This window comes from Dermacentor andersoni, chromosome 2 (genome assembly GCF_023375885.2).
Source record: "Dermacentor andersoni chromosome 2, qqDerAnde1_hic_scaffold, whole genome shotgun sequence".
NCBI classification, from domain to species: Eukaryota; Metazoa; Arthropoda; class Arachnida; order Ixodida; family Ixodidae; genus Dermacentor; species Dermacentor andersoni.
In genome coordinates this window covers 237,535,585-237,559,507 of record NC_092815.1, presented here as the reverse complement: position 1 = coordinate 237,559,507, position 23,923 = coordinate 237,535,585, and the positions used below count along the sequence as shown (strand labels likewise).

At 46.3% G+C, this 23,923-nt stretch overlaps 1 protein-coding gene across 1 annotated transcript in view; it reads right to left on the bottom strand.

The window, feature by feature from the left end:
• LOC126539906 (alkaline phosphatase-like) overlaps positions 1 to 23,923 on the bottom strand; it is a 91,862-nt gene that overhangs the window by 35,968 nt on the left and 31,971 nt on the right. The window contains exons 2-4 of the mRNA XM_050186724.3: positions 22,072 to 22,406; positions 19,127 to 19,360; positions 11,670 to 11,871 (exon numbers count right to left, since the gene is read on the bottom strand). Of these exons, the coding sequence (XP_050042681.1) occupies positions 11,670 to 11,871; positions 19,127 to 19,360; positions 22,072 to 22,406 (771 nt within the window). The remainder of the gene's footprint in view (positions 1 to 11,669; positions 11,872 to 19,126; positions 19,361 to 22,071; positions 22,407 to 23,923) is intronic.

Below are 23,923 nucleotides of genomic sequence, written 5' to 3'. Positions count from 1 at the left end.
CGACAGATAGCTTTCTATTATGTTTAGCATATTTGCACGGATGGCCATCCCCGACAAGTCTCGTGAGATCCCGTATCGCCACGTCATATCGTACGCCTTCTCCATATCGAGGAATATCGATAAGAACTGTTTATGTACAAATGCATCGCGGATATTTGTTTCAATGCGTACAAGATGATGAGTCGTGGACCGCCCTTCTCTGAAGCCACACTGATAGGGATCAAGCATATTGTTCAGTTCAAGGAAATGTCTTAGTCTACGATTAATCATTTTTTCGAATAGCTTACAAAGACAACTTGTAAGAGCTATCGGGCGATAACTTGCCGCCAAGGAAGGGTCTTTGTCCAGCTTCAAGACGGGAATAACAATAGCCTCCTTCCATGTGGATGGGAGGTATCCGGCAGCCAAGATAGAGTTGAAAAGTGCCAGAAGTGTCATTTGTGTGTCTTCGTGTAAGTTCTTAATCATGTCATACATGATTCTATCAGCTCCCGGAGCAGAGCTTCGACATGTGCTCAATGCGGCTTTAAGCTCGGCAATGTTAAAAGGACGGTTATATAGTTCCTCCAAATGGCATTTACGATCAAGTGTCTTAAGTTCAGCTAAGCGTTTATATTTGAGGAATGATTTTGTGTAATGTGGGGAGCTTGATACATGTTCGAAGTGTTCGCTCAGAGCGTTCGCCTGGTCCTCCAAGGTAGTCCCTTGGTCGTCCACTAAGGGCAGAGGGTGGATTTGTTGCCCCTTTGTCTTTCTTACACCATTCCAAACTTTAGATTCTTGAGTGTAAGATGTGATGCCCGAGAGAAACCTCTCCCAGCTAGCTCTCCTTGCCCGTCTCCGCGTGCGCCTCCCTTGTGACTTTGCCAGTTTAAATTCAATAAGGTTTTCTGCAGTCGGGGAGCGACGCAGCAAACCCCACGCTTTGTTTTGTTTCTTTCGTGCCAGTCTGCACTGTTCATTCCACCAGGGTACCCGTCTTTTACAAGAGAGACCTTGTGTTTGGGGAATGAACGTTTCAGCTGCGTCGATTATAAAACAAGTAAAATATGCTACAGCATTGTCTATGTAAAAATCAGTGATAAGATCTCGTGATAAGTAAGTTGCTTCCTTAAAATCATTCCATCCGGCGGAGGCTAGTTTCCACCGGGGTGTATGTAGGGGGCATTCATGTTGAGGCATTGAATTCAACATTACAGGAAAGTGGTCACTCCCATATGGATGTTTTATTACATGCCATCGCAAGTCCGGGAAAATTGAAGCCGAGGCAATAGACAAGTCTATTGAGGAATATGAATTATTATGGATATTATAATAAGTTGGCTCCTTCTTGTTGAAGAGGCATGCACCGGAGTTCACAAGAAAATCTTCAATGAAACGGCCTCTCGCGTCACATCGCGAGTCTCCCCACATGGTGTGGTGGGCATTAAAATCGCCTGCGAGTATGTAAGGGTTCGGAAGCTGGTCAGTTAGGTTATAAAAATCACTTTTTTCCAGATGAAAATTAGGGGGTATGTATAAGCAACATACAGTCATCAATTTATTAAAAAGAATTGCCCGAATTGACACTGCCTCAAGGGGCGTCTGAAGGGCGACCTGGTGACAAGCTACGGACTTGTCTACAACTATTGCTACACCGCCTGACGAGGTATTCGCCTCGTTGCGGTCTTTACGGTAAATGGCGTACTGACAAAGAAAGTTTGTGTGCATTTAAGATGTGTCTCCTGAACACACAGCACCTTTGGGTTATGTTTGTGTAAGAGTTCTTTAATGTCATCGAGGTTGTGGATAAGACCTCTAACGTTCCAGTGTATTATTTGTGTAGCCATATCTTTCGTGTTTTTATGCTGTGTGTTAAGAGGCGTCAAGTCAGAGAAATTACTTGTAGTAGTAGTCGGGTTTTATTAGACAATACAATTTCAAAGAAAATGTAATACAGAAGGAGGTCCCAAAGTAAAAACTGTCAGGGGGACCTCCTGTTACAACATGTACAAAATATGTAATATAGGATTAGCAACGACGGTAAGAACAGCGTGAAAATACAATCAACATATTAGAAGTAATTACTGAAACATTGGGTAGTTGAAGATTACACAAAAATTAGCAAAAATAATTCCATCTTGAAGTACACATGAAGGTACTATCATTACAGTAATTGAATAGAAGTATAATGATTATGAACAAAAGTGCGCAATCCAACAGTGCAACAAAATTAATTTACAAACGGCTGATAATCCATCAACATAAATCGAGAAAAATAATGAAACGTGGCTACCCAGTAATAAATGTATACACACACGCATACATAGATACATACCTATATATAGACACACATATAAACGTATGTGCACTTGTCGAATAATCAGGTAAGGTATGTTGTTAATAAGAACTGTTTTAGAAGCCGCCGGAAACAGTGTAATGAAGAGCATGATTTAATATTTGATGGCAGTGAATTCCAAAAGGAAATTGCGGAAAAGAAGGCTGTCATTTTACCGTAGTTAGTGTTGACTTTAGGAAGCAAGAGATTATTATTTCCAGAAAACCGCGTGTTATTTGTATTGAAAAGTTGCGTTGAGGGAAGTAACTCAGTTGGAATGTCACTGTTTCTACTTCTATACAATATAAGACATAGTTTCAGTTGAAATGTGCAAGTTAAGGGTAGAATTTCAAGAGTGCGAAAAATGGGCGCTGCTGACGCGATGTATGAACTGTGGGTAATTATTCGGACCGCCCGGTTCTGAAGGTGAATGAGGGTTGTCAGATGTGCAGGATATGTGTTGCCCCATGATGAAACGCAGTAAGTAAGGTGACTGTTAATGAAAGCGTAGTAAAGTGATTTTAGTATGTATTGCTGAAAACAGTGTCTTGTTCGAATGAGCACGCGGATGCCGAAAGCAGTCTTCTTAGTGACAGAGTTTACGTGAATGTTATACTTAAGTTGGGGGTCTAATGCAACACCAAGGAAAGTAATAAAATTAGATGGGGTAATGACGTAGTTGTCAATGTATAGTTCAGGGGTTCTTGTAGGCGTTTTTTGGGACGAGTGAAATAACATAAACTTTGTTTTAACAGGGTTTACATTTAGCAAGTTATTTTTACACCAAGACACAAGATTCGTGACATCGGCGTTTAACTTTCTAAGTAGACTGTTAATGTCTTTATCACTAGTGAATATAGTTGTATCGTCAGCATAGAGGATGCACTCAGAACTGTTAAGCGATGATGGTAAGTCATTAATGTAAATGAAGAATAACAGAGGACCCAAAATTGATCCTTGTGGAACGCCCTGGTTTGTTGTTATTGGAGTGGATAAAACGCTTCCATATCTAACAACCTGGCTTCTATTAGTAAGGTAGCTTTGCAAACGAGCTAAAGCAGGTCCACAAATTCCAAATGATTCAAGTTTAGCGTACAAAATGGAGTGGTTAATAGTGTCAAAAGCTTTAGTTAAATCAACAAATACCGCTCCCACCCATAGCCCATTGTCGATAAACTGCTTTAGGCTGTCAGTTAGTTTTATCAGTGCTAATTCGGTTGATAAGTTAGCACGAAAACCAAACTGCTTAGAAGTCAAAACGTTAAATTTTGTTAGGTAGTTCGTTAGGCGATTAACAAGGAGCTTCTCAATTACTTTACTAAAAAATGGCAGTATCGTTATAGGGCGATAATTAGAAAAGATATTTCGATCACCTTTTTTAAATACTGGAGTTACTTTTCCTTGTTTGAGACTCGTTGGAAAAACGCCGGTACGAAATGCAGTGTTAATAATATCAGAGAGGACAAAAGATAACTCACGAGCAACAAGTTTGACTTTTGATGGATGAATTGAATCTAGGCCACAGCCTGTGGTCTTGAGCCCTATTATAGTGCGATGAACTTCATTTGGCGATGTCGGTTTTAAGAAAAAGGAGTGAGGCACGCGGGGCAACTTGGGCAAGTTAGGGACACCGGCTGCAGAGCTCTTGAAAAATGATTAATTAAATGAATTTGCGACATCTATAGGATCAGTTAGAGTGCGGGTGCCGTCCGTAAACTCTGTCACAGGTGTGTCCTGTTGATTAAGATTTAAAAATTCTTTAATTACATTCCAATTCTTTCTCCAGTCATTCCCATTTTCCAGCACTTTATTTTCATAGTAGGTTCTTTTAGCCTGTTTCAGTAAGACGGTGAGAGTTTGTGAATATAATTTGAATCGAGCCTTAAGGGCGGAGCCTTTTCAGGCCCCGTGATTATGGTACGAGTTTTGTCTTTTTTGGAGCGGTCGCGAGACTCCCGCCGCTCCCGAGGCGCTAGATGCGCCTTCTGGCTCGGGGTTGTGTCCATCGACTCTTGGGAGCCGCTGGACTTCCGCTCACACGAGCGGGGTGTTTTCACCTTAGGCCTTGCCTCGAAAAGCAGGGCCTTGGAGGCCACAAACCCAAAGGTCGATGGGCCCTCCTTCGGGGACGGCGCAGCAGCGCTGGCTGCTGACGCCAGGGGAGCTGGTGGCAAGGCCGCAACCACACTCGTTGTGGGCTGGGCCGGAGCCGGAGTCTGCTGCGACGTTACCCCTTGCGCGCCGCACCAGCATACCCTGAGGTATGGAAAAAGGAAACACGTTTCCGCGCTTCTTGAAATGCAATGTTTTCTTTGATTTTCATTGTGATTATGTCTTTTTCTTTTTTCCATGTGGAGCAGGTTCGAGAGTATGCTGCATGTCCACCGTCACAGTTGGGACAGTGGAGTGTGCCATTACAGTTGTTGGATTCGTGTTCGTGTTCGCCACACTTTGCACAGGTAAGTCGGCCACGGCAGCTTTGCGAATCATGGCCATATCTCTGACACTTAAGGAATCTTCGGGGGTTTGGGGTGTAAGGCCGGACCTGAAGTTTGGTATATCCTGTTTCTAAGGTTTCTGGTAGAACGCTGGACGCAAAGGTGAGGATGAGATGTTTAGTTGGGATATCTTGGTTGTCTCGCTTGATCTTTATTCTTTGGACCTGAATCACATTGTGTTTCTTCCAGCCCTCCAGGAGCTCTTCCTCGCTTAGGCTCAACAGATCTTCATCAGAGATGACTCCTTTAGACGTGTTCAGTGATCGGTGGGGGGTAACAGTGATTGTCACATTACGGAATGCTGAGAGATTGGAGAGGTTACCATGCTGTAGAGTGTCGCGGACCTCAAGAAGAAGGTCGCCACTGCTTTGTTTCCTCACTTTGTAGCCAGCACCTAGTGTGTCGGTAAGGCATTTAGCTACGATGAAAGGTGAGATAGTTCTGACTGTCTTTTCAGGATCTTGACTGTGTATTACATGGTAGCGGGGGAAAGTTTCTTTGCGCTGGCTGAATAGTTGAAAAGTTTCTTCGGTGCGCCCTCTTTTTCAAGGAGGACGATCGGAAAGTGGGGGGAATGACGTATTAGCCATGCAAAATTCATTTATTTCGGTAGCTACGCCAGCCGCCCACCCCCGAGCCCAACAAGGGGACGCCACGAGTCCGGGAGGAAACGCAGACGCCAGCTGTACGTAGCCACTATAACCTAATATAAGATACCCAAGGTTGGATACATACACCAGGTTAACCCTTGCCGCCTAGAAATTCGGAAGTGAGAAGAAGTGAGAAGAAGTGATAAGAAGACAGGAAAGAAGATATAGCGAAAGGGAAAGCAAGAGATTGAATAGAGGGACAGGAAAAGGCGACTGCCGATTTCCTCCAGGTGTGTCAGTCTGGAGGTGCCGTCTATGTGAAGCAGAGGCCAAAGAGGTATGTTGCCTCCGCCGGGGGGCATTAAAGGTCCAGACACCCAGCATCGGCTCAACCTCCAGGATCCCCCTTTCCCCAGACACGGCTAAGCCGCGCACGGCTACACGCGGGAGGGTCCAACCCTCGTGTGCTCGGGTACGTGGTGTCGCAATACACCAAACGCCTGCTGACGCAGACGCCCCTGCGGGGTTGCGAATGCTTTACACATGCTATATGATACACTGTGATACTGTTGCCAAGTCATTGTAGGGTGCGTCGACCTCTGTCAAGCCTTTCTTCTCGCTTTTTGTCGACGCACCCAACATCCTCATGGTGATCATGTTGAATAAAGAATTGTATTGAATTCAAAATTGAATTGGATGTTGGACAGAAGCAATATGCCCGATTGTCTTTTTTGTAGCATTAGCAGTATTTATTTGTTCTTTTGCATGGTGTTTCTGCAGGCCAGGCTACAATAATTCAAATGTGATTGAAAAAGGGTAGTATAAATTAGTTATTTGATCTTGAATGTGACTATAACTATAAATCTTCATTACGGCCCATGCATTGGCAACTTCCTTGGCAACATCATGCACATGGGAATCCCAGTTTAAATCATCACGGAAAGTAACCCCCAATATTTTAATATATTTCGCTATCTCAATCTTCTTATCACCGAGGTACAGGTCTATGCTATGATAATTTTTTTACGAGTTGGTTTGAATAGGACAGCCTTCGTTTTTGCACCATTGATAACCAGAGCATTCGCACTACTCCAGTGCAGTAACTTTCCTTGCGTGTCTTGAGCTACTACTTCGAGATTAGATATATCATTGGATTGAACGAACAAGCTTGTATCGCCGGCGTGAACTCAAAATTAGACTCTCTGACTAACTTCTACTATGTCATGTTTGAAATTTGATTGAAACACACATAAGACGGGGACACAAGTAAGGAGGTAGACAGGACGGCGCTTGCTATATAGTTTATGTAGATGTCTGTGTGACTAACCTTAGTCGCTTACTGTGCAGCGGGTTATGCAGCCCTGCGGAAATTTGTGGCCAGCGCAAGGCAGCTGTGTTTATGTGAATCAAATAAAGTGCTCAAGACCAACGTTGTAAACTACAACGTAAACCCGAAAATAGAGAACCGAACAATCTCTAAAACCCGTGATACGAGCACCCAAAATCTGTCAAAGACCCGCTAAATGCCGACAACAATCATCATCACTAGATTTATTGCGTCTACGTTAAATGCCGTTGAGAAAAAATTGCGCAGGACACAACAGCTTTTTTTTTTGTGCGCATTGGATTTATAATATGAATTTCAATATGAATATTATGAAATACCATATTGACACGTGCACTTGTTTATCAGGTGACCGCGTTTCACTATCTAATAAATGTTATCGCTCAGTGCCGGACGCACCTACATGTATGGGAAGTTTCTCCAATATTATCGATCCGGTGTCTATTGCCACCGAACATTGTGTAATCTGGCTCTGTCTATGCGCGATGCGTATTGTTTAGAACTTTCTGGAAGACACGCAGACACCAGCGATTTCTCTGGAACCTTCGATCACTGATATATATATATATATATATATATATATATATATATATATATATGCCGACGGGCTGGACCTATGATCAAATATTCGATGATGGCCGACGTTCTGCTTTGAGTGTAGCCTGTTTTTCTGGGCACAGGTTAGCCCAATAAAAAGTTTCGCCATTCACAGTTATTGTACTGTGTTCTTGACTGTCACTACCACGTGATCAACATGAATAATCACTTCTGTGCGACTGTGAAGTGACTAAATGCATTGCAAAAGATTACTAAAAAAATGCGCACAATCAAAGGTCGGGAAACAGGTTGAACTACCAGGTCATGATCAAAATCACAAAAATGTTCCCTGTTCCATTCATCTACGGCTGCGAGTCTCTGCGTGCATCGATTCGGTGGCACAGCTGTGCCTAGGCTTGGTGCCATCGCTGAGCCCGTAAAGTTCCATCTTGCCGATCTCGAGAACATCGTGCTCGGGCATGGTCTAATTGAAGAAGCATTTATCGTTCAGCACTCGGGTGGTACGAAGTCAGAATTTCGGCGAGGGTGCACACGAAGATAGCGATGCTTGCTTCAGCAGCGCGTGACACCTGATACTTATATTGTGATAATTGCACTGTTGTCTGCCTACCGGATGAATACGTTGCAGCAGCCGTGAAATGTTTCTTTGTAGGAACATGCGCGACGAAATACTTGTTCAACGAAAAACGCAGTCACGAAACACAAAGGACAAGAAGAGATGAACCTCTCTTCTTGTCCTTTGTGTTTGGTGACTGGATTTTTCCTTCAACTATGTACCAACTGGCCCGGATTTCAGTCCTTCTGAAATACTTGCATATGCAGAAAGTTCGGCTTTTAAATAGAAGTAATTCGCTCGTCCGGCGTGACCTGGAACTTCCCTCGACAAGTCTCGAAGTGCCGACTGTAGTAACCATTCCTTCCTGAATGTTTAGAATGTATTTCACCCTAGGCATTTCACGAGGCAAGCCCTCTAACGCTCGTATGCGGGAGTGGCGAATAGATAAACTACTAAGAACTGTCGAAGCTACCAGAGCTATAGTCAGATGAAGCATGGAGAAATGGAGAAAGAAATGCGAAGCAAATTGTTTGTGGATGAAGATTATAATACTCTCTAACATCCAATAAGTCCCGGATAAGCTGCACGATGGCCACGCGTGGCGCACGAATTATTGTAAGACACTTACGTTTTTGTACTGGCAAAAACGAAGCCTTCATTACATGAAAACCTCCAACCGGCCACCTGCAAGAGCACAAATATTTCCACCAGGAAGCGCAAGAGACCGCTAAACTCACAACACTGATCCAGATGCCTCGTACACAAGGGAGCAAGAGAGACGTGTCGTTGACTCACAAGAGCTGGTCTCCAAATTCACGCTGTTCATGGGCCATATTTGTTCACAGGGCAAAATTACTTGCTCCGAATCCTTTCACGCCAAGCAGATGTATAAATATACCGTTTATTGCGATAGCGAATATATGGACATTAGAGGTGCGTTCGCGCTGTCGCGGTGTCTGCGGCGAACGTGTGCGGCCAACGCGTGGAGGGTTTGGTGTCAAGAGACGCGAGAGACACGCACTGCGTTTGGTTTTAAAAAACGACACAGGCCGAGTATACTCGTCCTCACGCTCCACTCAATCGGCTGTTGTGCGCATAAACACTAGGCTGTTCCTGCTGTCAACCGGTATGGACACCACACCGTCGTGCACAGAGTAGGATGAGTGGAACGAACAATGCACTTCAAGCCAACGTTACTAGAAGAAAGCGGCTTCGCCATGTACGCAAACCCTCACGGTTTTCTTTCGGTTTCCTCTCTTCATTGAGGTGCGACAGCTGCCAGGGCACTGCTCCTGCCGCACAGCAGCAGTTCCCATGTGGACTGTGTCGGACCAACGTGTAGTGCCCGCGTATTCCTAAAACACCGGCTGAGCAGCTTCAACGCGACGCTAAACCTCGCTTTCGCTTAATACGCTTCGCGCTTCGGACGAAACAATCCATATTTAGAAAAAGATGTCGTTTGCCCTTTCTTTTTGCAAAAGATGTCACGTGCAACAATACGCTGAGTGACCGTAGTACGATATGTAATAACCACGTAACGATCAATGTTCTCAATGAGACGAGAACAACAAGGCAACATTTACACTAGGGGTGTCACAGTACACGGTGAGCCGGAAGTCTCGGGTTCGTCTGCCGGCCCTAGCGGCGGTATTCCATTGTAATAGCAATTCTACGGACACTCGAGGCACGTTAGTGTCATCGTATTGTCCCGGTATCAATGCGCATGCGCGGTCAGGGCCTGAAGATTTAGAATCTCTACAGAGACGTGCACTGTGTTCGGCTGCAAAAGCGCCGCAGTCAGGCGCACTCACCATCACGCCCCGCTTAAGTGGCTCTGCCAGAGCCAAGCAAGTGTTCTGCGGCGGCATTCTCGGGCAATCACTTTCGGAGGTTCTTATCGCGAGATTTCGCCAGACTAGAGCCGAGGCGTCGGCGGTCTTCGGGAGGCAGCACGGGTTCTAGCCTTTCCAGCAGGGGTTCCAGCAGGGTTTAGCAGGGGTTCCTTCCGCCATTTGCTTCAAGGTGAAACGTAGGCCCGACACGTACAACATGGCGCGGATGGCGCAGTTTTGCTTTCGTAACGTGACGCAAACTTCATGTTTTGGCTAAGCAACTGAAATGAAGGCACTGAACCTATCATTCTTATTAAAGCAAAAGAGTTTTCCATCTACGTAAAAATAACGCAGCTAGCCCAAAGCGTACGACCGTCGAAAACGCTTCTCGCTTCCGTCGACTGCTTCATTAGCTGGCATGTGTGTCTCTTGGAATGAGTTATCGTTAAATGGCACCAACGCACTTGTTTTCTGCCGTGAGACAACATACACGACCTACCAGGGGTGATGTGAGCACGTTCTAGGCCGTATTAACGCTATCTCGCGAAACGCTAGTAACTCAGCCCAAACCGGCTGGCTGAGGACCAGCCGAATATCACCGATAGCGTTGTGCACGCCAGAGATATCCACTTGACTGCCGCTGCCATGTCTTGTTAACTTCGCTGCTTACCCGCACCGCCTAAGCGAACTTCAAGGCGTCGCCTTGCGTTCATTTCTTTTTATAAATAAAAAATCCGGCATTGTCATACTCTGATGATGCGAAAAGTCCTTACTCTTGATTACAATGAAAACGAAGCAGTGAAATGTGGCAAACATTGCAGAACGTTGCGATATTTAACCAATAATATTTTAAAAGAAACATGTATTCTAAAAAAAGAATAGAGCAAAACACTAAGGTAGTGATGCAAATGAAATGACCACGTGTTATAAACAAGAAATTTTCCTGGACCCAAACGACGGGGAATATGCGGCGATACTCATGACTCGCGAACGCCATTGCATATGGCTGCTCATTAGCATAATTCGCGTGGCTCGTCACACCACAAAATAGGGCGAAAAACCTCTCCATGGCAGCCCAGCGCAACGTCTAGTGACTTCAAATTGACGTTTATGAAACGACTCGTTCTGGGATGCTTCACACAGGGTATTCCTTCATCAGCCGGCTGACATGGCGGCTATCTTGGACCGCCACTACATAATCGTGAAATTGCAAATGCATTCCACGGGCTTCTGTACGCTACCGCCCACTTTCTTTTTGAAGCGATAACGTCGCAGTATGGCTGCGAAGAATCACCAATACGTATTAGTCAATAAAGTTTGCAGCTCCAGGTCACTTTTTGTCATCTTGATGAAAACACAAAATTGAATGTTGCAAAATTTCCGCTTCCTGGCAGAAATTTAAAAACACGTGAACTCTCGACAGCCAATTGGAGAATCAACATGGCGGCTAACGGCTGCCGTTCAGCTGCCATGGGTGCCGAGAACAAAGTTCGATTTCCCGGCACTGTGCTATGACTTCCTGCTTGGCATTGTGCCAGGAAAGCTGTCGCTTGATGACGCTGACGAGTCCAAGGCAAGTCTCGCCTAATCTCGCGTATGGTCAAGAGGAAGCTTTAGCTCGGTCCCAACTCTATCGCGCCTATTCAAATATATGTAAAATGCAGAAACGCTGTTGTGAGAAACCACTGCGCCGATTTTAATGAAATGTGTCGAATTTTAGAGCGAAGGTTGCTTTCTAGTTGCAGCTGGAATCGAAATTTTCATTTAGGCCTAAAATGCTTTAAAGAAACTTTCAAAAACTGGTAAGTTTGAAAGATATAGAAACACGAAGTTCACAAATTCGTAGCTCTGCACCAAAACGGATATCGCAGTTTTGTAAGGTGCATCCGTTAGAGCATACAAAGCGTGATGTCCGTACAAAATCTCGTGGTACCGAGAACCACGCCCTCTGAAATCCATCGTGTCCGACTCACCGAGCAGGTATTCAGTGTTGTTGGGGTTGACAGCGTGAAGCTGCTTGCGGTTCCAGATGTATTTCACATGCGCGGAGTGCGACTTCTTCTCGTCCAGCCAGTCCTTGATGAGGTTGCGGCCGTCCGAGCGCTCGCCTGGTCGTTCCTCGTCGTCTCTGAGTTCCTTGTCCAGAAACGCGCTCCGGCCACCGCCCATGATAACCTACAGCGTTTAGCCAAGGAAGGAATGCGAAATTGGGAAAACTCGTCGGATATCGGCATAATATGTAAGTGCTAATTACTGGACAGCAGATTAAAGAAATTAGGCAGAGACGTTGACTGCGGCAGTAAACTAGAAGTCCTTTCGCCTTGAAAAATACGCAGGATTTAAAAAAAAACGTTACGATTACGCCACTAGGTAGAAACCACACATGGACACCACAGTGTGAGGACTGAATACAAAGGCTAACGGTCTGTCAACCACAAATGCTCGCCGAATTGCATAAGCTTGAAAAAAAATCCAAAACACCAATTACGAACAGAAGGTAAAGAAAACAACAAGCGAAATTGAACCCACAATACAGAAGTTATACTCCAATAACTTTTTCTGACTACATGCATGGTCAGCTAAAACATTAGCGGCGCCCACATCAAGGGTTATTTGTGCGCTTCCTTCTTTGTAAATGACCACGGCAATGCGCTCTGCAGGCACAGCATGTAATCGGGCTTGCGCTGTCACGCACACTTCGCTTTGATGTTAACACATCAAAGCGATTCATAGTCGCTTTGATTTTACACATCGCTTGTGGCACGCGGCACTGGCATTGAAATACGAACGCATTGAGAGTCACAAAGCACTGAGGCAACTCTAAACCTATGCCTGATTTGCGATATACCATGCAGCAGAGGAATGGGCAATATGCGGCACACTTAGGCGACTGTTTTATCGCTCTTAGTCTCATTTGTGAACATGTGAATATTTGTGAGCGTTAACCTTAATGAACATATTGTGGTCGGTGTCTCCTTTTATTTCATTATGGACATCTCAGAATACAGATCTAGAGTGAGACACATTGGTGTGACCATGTACAAAGAAACCACGCATGAAGCAGCTGCACGAAAACTTTAAGATTAATAGAACAACCGCATTTCTTATTCACTTGAGAATTGCTAAAAAAAAATACAATAAATGCTCCTCCTTCTGCACCGTCATCAGCATCGGTATATTCACTGCATAGGTGGTCAGGATAGATAGAACTAAGTCAGACTCACTCACAAAATACACTTCTTGCTTAGGGATCACTCTCACTCAGACCCGGGCTCACTAGGACTTTCACTCAGCGGAATTCTACTAAGCCGGGCTCACTCAGCCAGAGACTCGCCAAGATAATAACAAGCCAGATTCACTCCTAGCCAAACTCATCAAACACTGACTTGCACGCCCTCGGGCTTTTTCGGATTCACGCAATTACGGACACAATCATACTAGCAGATTCATTGGATCACGCTTCATTTAATCTCATGGATTCGCCCACTTACTCAATTCACTGAGACTGAAAGGCTTCCAGCTCATGTGAATTACCAGCTCACTGAAAGAACCACCGTCACAGAGCAATATCAGAGCTCGCCTCCAAGTCGCGTTCAGAATCACGTCTACAAACCTGCACTGCCACGCCACTCACTTGGACACTCTTCCGCTGACACTCGTACTCGTACTCTGCTGACACGTACTCGTTCCTACTCTTATTCACACCGACTAGCGGTAACTGATAATGAAACCTGTGTGTGTATGTACTACCAGCTCTCCGACCCCCCCCCCCCCCCCAAAAAAAAAAAATTACCAGTTCAGTCCCAGTTCAAAGCGTTTTGATTTCTTTCCGGTTATGTTCTTGTTTCTACAAAAAAGAAAAGTACAACGGTTAGCGAACCGGTCCAAGATAGTCCATTTGCCTCATAGCGACACGTTACCTAGCGCTATCGAATTCTCCGCATAGCGCACGCGCCAGTTATATCAGGAGGAGGCAGAAATGGACTACCTGTGTTGCAGTAGAAGGCAACTGCTGTATTACATGTATGTCAAAAAATGCAGTTTAAAGTTAACCAGCCACAGCAGGTGCACGCATAAAGGCAGCTATCTTAGCCGGCGGTGGCGTCACTAGATGTAGTGTGTGCCGCGCGTTAAAGCGCAGCCTCGATGCACCAACGTCTGTGCCCCTTTTTTCCTGTGTTTGCTTTTATCGTCATCGGTACTAAGTGCGCGCAAACTGCAAAATAGCCTTGTTCGACGTTAAGCGCACTGATTTAGGTATTCGTTAAGGGATATTATCAATGGTCACAAACGAATAATAGGGGTTTTTCTTCATAAATGCACATTGTAATTTATCGAGAAAATATTCCAAATATTTAAAAAAAGCTGTGAATGTATAGAAAAGTTTAAAATAATACCAATCTGATATATAGCCCATGCACAGGTGTGATACGCGAGAAATATAAGAAGAAGCTGGCATGGTATTTACCATACAACGAATCCAGCATCACAACGTGCAGGAAACAATAATAAAAGTGGGCACATAGTGAGCATATAACACAATTATCAAACGCACAGCTAAAAGTACGTAGCGTGAGTGATTGAATAAACTTTTGAAATTTCGGAGACCAAGCTGTTGATGCCCGAAGGTGGGCAGTCACCCTACTCCAGGTAGCCATGGCTCTTTACAGACAGTATGTGCCTGTCCACCAGCTGTAGTTGCTCCTCAGGTTTTGGGCTTCTATACTGTGCTTCCCACTGGTATTCTCTTGGTGCTTGGATAGGCACTGCCTGCGGATTCTTTTTTCATTCCCAAACCATGTTGTAAAGGGCGTTTGGTGTATTGCTCAATTGGCAGTCTCTTGTAAATGCTGAGGGGTACTTCAGTTGTAGTAGAGTGCCGTGGAGGTAATTGCCCATCTGAAGTCGGCGCAGTATGACGGCATCTGCTCTATTAAGTTTGATGTGTGGCGGCGGACATTCCCTCCGGCTTTTCTTTTAATGTTCTAGAATGTTGTAGTATTTTCTTTGTATCATTCCATCTTGGTCTGACTGTAGACGATGTTCTCGCGGGGTTGCCCGGCGTACACGTTCTTGGGCGGCAGCCTGAGCCGCTTGGTGTCATACCAAGGCTTCGTGCCCCGGGGTCTACACAATGTACATTTCAGGGATGTCTTGGTGCTTCGTGATGTTGAGCGCGATCTCGCTAATTCTTCCTGCCCGAAAATGGCGACAGGCTGCCTGCGAGTCTGTGACGACGATGACCGGGCACGTCCCATCGGCAGGTCCGTATGGCCATTGCTATGACGACCCGTTCGGCTAACTTAATGAGGGAACGAAGTTTGGCTAAGAGGTGTTGCATATTTGGACGGGGTAAACAATGCGTAAGACGAGGACATGTGAAAGAATAGCACTTGTGTTGTCGTTCTTTCACGTGTCCTCGTCGTACGCGCTGTTTACCCCGTCCAAAATCGGCTAACTCAATGCCCCTAGCGACTACAGATGCAGCTGCTATCTCTTCGTTCTGCTCGTTGGTTACGCAGGCAACATATCTCCCTGCCTTGTATCTGGCGTCGTCCGTGTACCTTATTTCTGCCTTGTTGCTTTCATTGTTTAGAATTTTTCGTAGCGTGGGGGCTCTCGCTTGTCTTCTTTCTTTGTTGCATTCTGTGTGCAAGTTTCTTAGTTTGGGTGCTACGCGTATCTTTGCTCTCAGGATCGGGGGTGCACGTTGTGGACTGTTGTGTTCTCTGACAGGGTATCCAAGTCTTCTCAGGAGACTCTACCAGCAGTGGTAAGTTTTTACTCTTTCGATTTGATTCGTCTTGTGAGCCCCCGCCAATTCTTCCCTGGTATTATGTACTCCCACTTTCAGCAGTCTTTCTGTTGACGTGGCTGGCGGCAGTCCTATTACCAATTTCTATGTCTTTCTTATCGTACGGTGTACCGTAGGGGATTCTGCTGATGACCAACTCTCGTACGAGTCTTAGCGTGTCTTGTTCCTTTAATTCATGTCCTCTATTTGTGACCCTCGTCACCAGGTATGTAGCCTGCGTGATCGTTTCTTGAAGTCGGTGTGCCGTGGCAAGCTCCGCACCATCCTTCTGGAAGTCTAATCCAAGGATACAAAGTGCAGTAACCTTTCTGATGTGGATTTCATTTAGTGTTACTTCAGTATCTAGTGTCTCTTGGGCGGGGACGCACGCTCTTGTTCTCTTTCTCAGAATCAGGAGTTCTGATTTCTAAGGGGTACGTGAGAGTCCACAGACACCCAGGTACATTTCAGTTCTCTCTACGGCCTCCTGTAGCACTTCTTGCTGTCTTCCCGTCGATCCCCCAAGTGTCCATATGGTTAAGTCATCCGCATACAGCGCATATCGAATTCCTTCCATTTCGCTGAAAATGTTCGGTAGGGTGCTTAATTTTAGCTTGAAGAGCAGAAGGGAGTTACCGAGCCTTTGGTCAGGACCTTGATTTTTTCAGATTTCCTATACCCACTTTTGCCCAATCGTCGGAAAGGAAGTCCTTAATGTAATAGTAAACTCCCTCCCCGCAATCGAAGCGGCTGACGTGCACAAGTATCGCTTCATATGAGACGTCGTCGAAAGCCTCGTTTAACGCTGGGTAGGCTATCTTGTTGCTTGTACTTAAATTATTTATGGCCTCCTCCTTGATCAGAAGGAAGATATCACTTGTTGATAAGTCCGGCCGAAAGCCAAACATCGTGTTTGGGAAGTGCCCGTTGTCTTTCAGGTGAGTTAAAGCCTGTTGAGCATTATATGTTCATATAGTTTTCCCGCGCATAAGATCAGCGAGATCGGCCTCAAGTTCTGCATGGATAATGGCTTTCCAGGCTGAGGAATCATGGTGACATCAGCGTGTTTCCACATAGCCGGCATCTTGTCCGCTTCCCAACAATCATTAATAAACTATAACAGGGCCTCCGTCACTGTAGTTTATAGGTTACGTAGTGTCTTATTGTTGATTTGGTTCTTGTCTGGTGCAGTGTTTCTCGTCAGGTTGTCCAGGGCCTCTGCTATCTCTACTCCCAAAAGCAATGAAAGTAAATCCATCATAACACTAGCTTTTCACTCGATTAACTTTTTCCTAATGCTGTGAGGTATGCTCGCCAAGATTGTGTCGTAAGAGAAAGAGTACGTGCGCAGTAAGTCCGTATAAAAAAAATATTCACCGGCAATAGTCCCTAATGCGAAATTTGGGCGCAGCCCAGTGCATGTTAATTTGGCATTATATTGACTGGGACGGACAATCTGTCTCACGCGGTACGTCGCAACCGGAGCAAAGTGTGACGCGACTGCCTCCTGCCTCGTTCATCGGGGGATCATGAGAGACAGCGCATGGGTGACGCGTGGACGCGACTCACAGCAGCCACCGCACACAGACTCCACTCGTGCAACGCGTTGCTTCCCTGTATGGTACCGTGCGACGCGCTCGCTGCATGCCATCGGTGAAAAGACGACTGCGCGCTCTTCTGGCGCCATCTCGTAGCGGTCGTCGCAAATCTTGTGCGGCAGTACGCTTTTCTTCTGACGCTGCACGCTCGTTTTCATCTTTCGCTGTGCTCGTTCGCTCGCTTACGCCGAGGGACAACGCCGACGCTAGGCGGTAGAACGGGCGCCTAAGAGCTGCGTTCTAGAAAACATAAAGTATCATGATTTTTAACTTCCCTACGATGCACGAGAACTGCTAAAGCTCTGGCTCATCTCACTGTGCCCTGGAAGACAGCGCTGGACACTAATCATATCGAAGATCCGCAGTTGTTTCACATGTGCAACAGGAGATATACAACCGCGATACAAATTGCACAAAAGCGTATATGTGCACGTAACACGGCCAGTGCGTATCCGTGACATCGACATTTGCTCTCATTGTCAATGAACGCCACCGCCGCATTGGCAAAAGGCAGCAGTGCGGGCGCTCAGTTTAAGCAGCATGTGATCGTTACAGCAAAAGGAGGTTGAGGGCATAGTTGAAAGCAGCGCTAACAGAACCGACAGAAATCGGGATTCAGCGTCGATCGCATTCGCTTCGCTGGCTTGTGATGACGTCATCAGTGCCGCAGGGTCTGGTTATGCTCATTCTTCCTCAGAAAGGAGAAGCTGAAGGCGAAAACTATTTTCGCATATCACCCAATGCTTCGCGCTCGACTCCGAGGCTTTCAACGTTTCCTTTGCAAACTACCTATCTCGTGGAGCGGAGGCGTGAAAAGTGGACACAGTTTTAGGAGCGAAACGAGAAGCACTGGTCAGGGAGGGGGTGGAAGCAGGCGCCATACCTCTACACTAAGCGCCGCCAGTGCTGAGAAAGCCCCAGAGTGACACTACAGGTGCTAAAGTTCGTACGCGTGGGCATGTATGTATATGCGGTACGTGATGGAGGGAGAGTGCAGCGCAGGTGCGTGCGCTGCGCTACCGGCAACCCTGCAGCCGCTTGACGCGGTTCTGTGGGTAAAAATAAGACAACGTGCTCGTCTTTCTTTTTTTTTTCTTGGTGTAGTTCGAAATACGGGGCGCGCCGTTTCGATAAACTTTTGACGCTGCCCCCATTAGCACGAATTTTAGCGCTGACTTTTCCTTTTTTCGAAATTCATCATTGGTCAGCAAAATAATTAGAACTCACTCATACGAACAAGATTTCTTTTTTGCTGAGGGCTCACCCGAAGTCAAACTCACCCAAATTCAGCGGGCAGAATCAGACTCCAGTTTTCCAAAATTATACGTAAGTGCACTAATTCGGAATCACACTCACGAAAATTCTACTCAGCGCGACTCACTCAATCTGAGACTCACGGGTAAGTGAGTCTTAGTGAGTCGATACACGAGTTTGTCAACTTACGGGCCAGTGGCGCGACGAAAACGTCGACGAAGGTTGCAGTTTTCTAGAGTAAAGGAGAATTGACAGCATGAGTTAAAGGCCGGCGTTATAGTATTGTCACGTGATAGCGCTTGTACATCAACAACTGTCCAGGGTCCTTAGAACAAGCTTTACTAGTGCGAACTTGTGCCCCGTCCGGAAACTAGTGTGGCCTCGTAGCGGATAGCACCGTCAAACATCGGCGCGGTAAAGGCACCTGTGCCGATACTGAGGCGTGTACTTATATATGTGCGCGCTCACTCAAAAGCATTCGACATGAGCACACTAATGCAACGCGGCGAACAACAAACTGGCATAGATGATCAACACGCAGGTCCAGCATAGGAACGAAACGCGATAAAAACTTTTTCATGGGTCCCTTGCCCAACAACGAAAAGTAACATTGCACGACACTATCATTATTCGTATTAGATTCATACAAAATTAATTCCAAATTAGCTTTGCAACGTTAGTTACAAAAGTGATATTAAGTATTGTACTTAGAGAAATAATAGGACGATACCTTAATATAAAAGCGTTTTCTTTTTTTTCATTTTGAAGTTACCATCAATCTTACCTTAAATCGCGATCCCGGGGTGGACTGTACGAGCTGGCGCGCGATATCCTTGGCGTTGCAGCCTTCGGGCACCGACGACTGCCACTTGCGGTAGCCCGAGTGGGCGTACGCGGCCGCGGGCGTGGCATCCGTCACCCTGGTGGTGGTCACGATGCCCGTCCACAGGCCCGCCTCCTGCGCCCACTGCATGATGCTCGGCAGGTGTGTGGTCGGATCACTGTGACACTCCAACCTCTGCGAAAGAATCGATGCGAATTATTAGAGCAACCATGTAAACTCGACGCTCAAAACAAGAACCTGGCTACACAGGTCGTCTAGTTAGAGATGCAAGGGCTTACAAATAAAATACGCAGGATTTAGAAAGACTTCTTTGTTCAATTGCTTTTCAGGCGGCCTACAGAAACATAAAGTGAATCCTAATAGACAAAGAAAAGGCTTCTTTTGCGGTTGTTCGACAAGCATTCAGAGTGCTAATAAATTTATTTGAATTTATCAAAAGGGAAGATAAATGTTAAACAGCCTTACCGTAAACACTCGAATCATCTTGCGTCTGTACCGTTATTTTTATTTCTCCAAGCTAACGTGTTCTAGAATACCTGCCCTATGTGTGCTTGTTTATACAGGAACACTTATTCCTTTGACTTTTTTTTAGACCTTCAACCTTCCACAAATTCAACATTTCTAGAGCTCAGGCAAGAGACGCAACATTATTGTAACAACGTGTATAGAAAGAGTTAGTGCGGAAGGTCTTGCAGCAAACAATCGTACTGTTTATTGGCATCATTATCGTCGTGGAGGTGTCGCATATAATAGAGGAAGAAAATGCTGATGATGATCATTCATATTCTGCCATTTATCGATGTGGAATCTTGCGCTAACGTTGAAAGTTTGGTTGGCTACTGTTCAACGTGTGGTTAAACAAAGTATCAAAACTTATAAGTGAGACCGCGACGAAGGAGTTCGAAGAAATGCAGAAACACCATGGATAATGCGAGCTTGCTTTTGGGTTTTGTGTTGGAAGCCTGCTTGGCGACCTGTAATTTTTGCTTGTAGTCCGTCATGTAGTGTTGTTGCAGTCTATTCATGTTGCAATTACATCTTTTACGCTACAACCAGTGATGTATTTTTCTCGAAACGGGCCCTTTTGTAGACATGTACACACAGTATACCTGTCTACATTTGCTGTAGACACATATAAAAGGACACGTGTCCCAACGCAAGTTTTTAAATAGGCGTATATAACGGGGAGGGGGAGAGCCAGGGGGGCATATACCCCCTTCCCTGTTACTGTTACTGAAAAATAGTTACTGAATACTCGCTTTCTTCTAATTTTTATGCGTTATACACAGCATTTAGTTGTTGCCGCTGGTATCTTCGGTAAACTATGCGGGGCACATTGTCTTTATTTATTCCTAGTAGGAAGCAGTGTTATCGGTGACGAGCGATAACTATTTATTCTTTGTAGATTCATTACAGTCTGTGCATAAAGTTACTGATTGAAGCGTTCCCGGCTGTCATACCGCTGCTCACCGGGATATCTCCCAGGCTACTAAAGCACTAGCACGAGGTGCAAACTTCAATTTTTTTTAAATATGGATATTTTTAGGCGCAATGAGTTGCGAAACTTAGAGCTTTCCTGTTTCAAATTCAAGTGTTGCAGATAATTACTAAACCCTCGATTTTTCATGTGTATTCGTGGATCATACGACATTCGTAGTTGTTTCTCCGGTATTCTAGTTGAGCTAAATAAGGCATCTTCATTGTATCTGGGGAAAATTAGGAGCATAGTATGGGTATACTGTGTAGGAAATGTTCTAATGGGTGGGTTAAATGCTCCTTTTCCAGTAAAATAGGTATGCAAGTGGTCCATAGCATTCTTAGTCTGTTTTAAGAGCGGCATAAAACTTAGTCGACTGCTCTGGTATAATTACAACTACAACTGAGGTCAAATTTTGCGAACATAGGGGTTCTATGTTCTAGGCAAGTACTCGAAAGTATCGCGCTGCTGTTATTAGCTAGGTTTTGTAATGTCCAAACAGAACTCTGCGTTTCAGATATTTTATACTTCGAAGGAATGATCAGGCATTTTAAGTGCAATGCGTCGCATGGTTTTAACATTTCCGGCTTATTTAGAAACGTTGCCAATAATTATTGAACCCCCATTTTTTTCCTTTTTACCTTTTCATAGTGATAAATTCGGTTCGCCTGATGTCCTCACTGAACTAAACGAGTTAGCTTGGTAATGTGTGGTGACTAAGGTCAATGTAATTGGTGATGTGCAGATAAAGTTCAAGACAGATAGGTCAGCCCTCCGCAGCACTCAAATTTCGAGGTCCTGTGGGTCTATGAACAAAGATTTCAGATTAGACCGGCAGACAACGAAGGGACACTATACTTTATTAATTAGTGGTGGCGCTGATGCGCCATCTACCTCCAAAAATGGTACATGTGTTTAGGTACCGTTATCGAGAACGGAAGCAGCGTCTAGACATCGCTCGATGACACTTGATCGTACACGGGTCTCTTCGAACAGCCCTAGTTTCACAAACATTCGTTACATTCACTGCCTCACGATTGCCAGAAAGTATTGCAGCCTCCGTGACTTGGCGCTCACGCTATCCGCGCCTCTATCATTATGACGAAACAATCGGGCACTTGACTGCGTTAAGATGTAGATAGGCAACCACTGTTTATTTCGTTGAGAGAGTCAGCATTTGCCCGCTGTTAAAGAATTGATCATCTCATGCATTTGCAGTATCGTTGAAAAGCAGCCAGACTTCGTCACTTTCCGCGACTCCTTTCTAAACATGCCTTGCTCAAGTAAGTAACCAGTGGGACTTCCATATGCAATTCACACATATTTGTGTATCTAGTGCGTGCACACAGTCAGCACAAGACAGATTCTGAACGAACATATTACTAAAATCCTGACGTTCAGGGTATACCTTAACCCTAGAGTCCACGCCCAGCGTCTCGTAGTTGGCCTTGACGCCCGAGAGGTAGGCGGTCGCCGTATTTGCCGAGTCCGAGGTCTGCACGTCCAGGCCGTACGTGGTGGCCAGCGACAGGTGCGGGAACGAGTCCCAGGCGAGTGCGCTCTCCTCGCCGCTTCTGCGCCGCAGCCGCTGGCCCTTGTAGATGCGAGCCGCAGTCAACGTGGAGACGCCCATGCCATCGCCGAGAAAGAGCACCGCCTGACGGGCGCGGCGCGTGTTCTGGAGCAGGTTCAGGCGTTGCTCGATCCCAGAGAGGCCCTGGTCGAACCAGAATTCCGGGTCGGCTGCGCAGAAGAAAGGCAACGTTAGCAACTACTTCGTGCCCGTAACCAGATCTCAGCCGGGCAGACCACATCTTCGGCGGCATCGTGACAGTGAAAGCACAGCGCCAAACGTGAACACAAAGGGTCAGTGAACGTGGAAGCGCAAATGAATATCTCCTGCAGTTAGTTGATCGCACGGTGTTGCGCTCGGTTGCTGTCCGCGAGCTGAGCTGCTGGGACCTTACACTAAGGGGCACAGAATGCAAACGCTTTCGTGGTATAAGGATGCGTCTCAGAAGCACTCCGTGGCCAAGAGCGATTCGGAAATATCCCCATACGCCATCTCTTAGAGATCAGAGCTACGCCATGGGAGCCTACTGGCTATGGCGTTAGGCGACTTGGTTCAAGGTCGCCGATTTAATCCCAGCCGCTGCCTCTGCATTTATTTGGGGGGGGGGATGCAAAAATGCTCGTGTACCGCGAACTCGGTGCACGTTAAAGAGCACTACGTGGTCAAAATTCATCCGGAGTCCCCAATACGACCTGTCTCATAGTTATATCCTGATTCTGTCACGTAAAAGCCCTGTTGAATTTCATCATTCCAGAGCACTCCAGCTAGCTACAAGGTTGGGCAGCCCGTAATACTTCATGCAGCGTATCGGTATCCAAACGAACGAAGCATACTGTCTCGTGTGACTGCCGGTGACGTACACGCTACATACGCCAACGCCATCATCTGTCCATCTCAAGTGGTCATCGAGAACAATGCCTTCACAGAGATGGCTGACGTCACTAATCGGCTATTAAACCATCGTCCTGAGATACGGTCTCATACCTCAGCAGGGCAGCAGGCAGCCACAGGTTCGGGTAGCTCGTATCGCTTGCTTGTTTCATGCAGTTTTTTATTTTTTTAATTATGTCGTGCCAGCGTCGGCTGCCCGGTGCGCCAGCGGCCTTTTAGCGGCGAGGGGCGGCGTGATCGGCGACCATAGGCGTGTGTGCGCATGCCGATTTCCAGTTCGAAGGATTGCTGCAGCGCTGTTCACTTCAGGAGCGTCCCTCGTCACTAAAAATTGGAGGACGCTTAAGCTTCGCCTTCAAGAGTGAAACGCGACAGCGTTCCCGTCGACCCACCAAGAGGTGTAAGACAATGCGCTACGGCGCAGCGATCACTTAAGACCCGTTTATAGTCCGACGTAACGCCCGCGCGCGCGCACGCTACGTCACGTCGGCGAAAACGACACCCCTATAGTCGGGCGCACCGGCGCAGCCAACGTAACCGGCGGCTTCCGACGCGCCCCGACGGGCCCGGCGCTGATATGGCTCCTGAGCCATTCGGGCGTCAGAGTCGGCGGAACTCTCGCACCACAACGCATTGCGCGCGAAGAAAAAGGCGCCAACCCAACTCCGCAGACGGCTTTTGCGGATGGCGCGCGACTTGGCGAACGTTCTGCGCATGCTCCGAAGATAGCAGCCGGCGGCGCGCGCGTTGAAGTATAGAGGGGATGGCATTTCGGCTGGCGCAGCGCAACCGACGT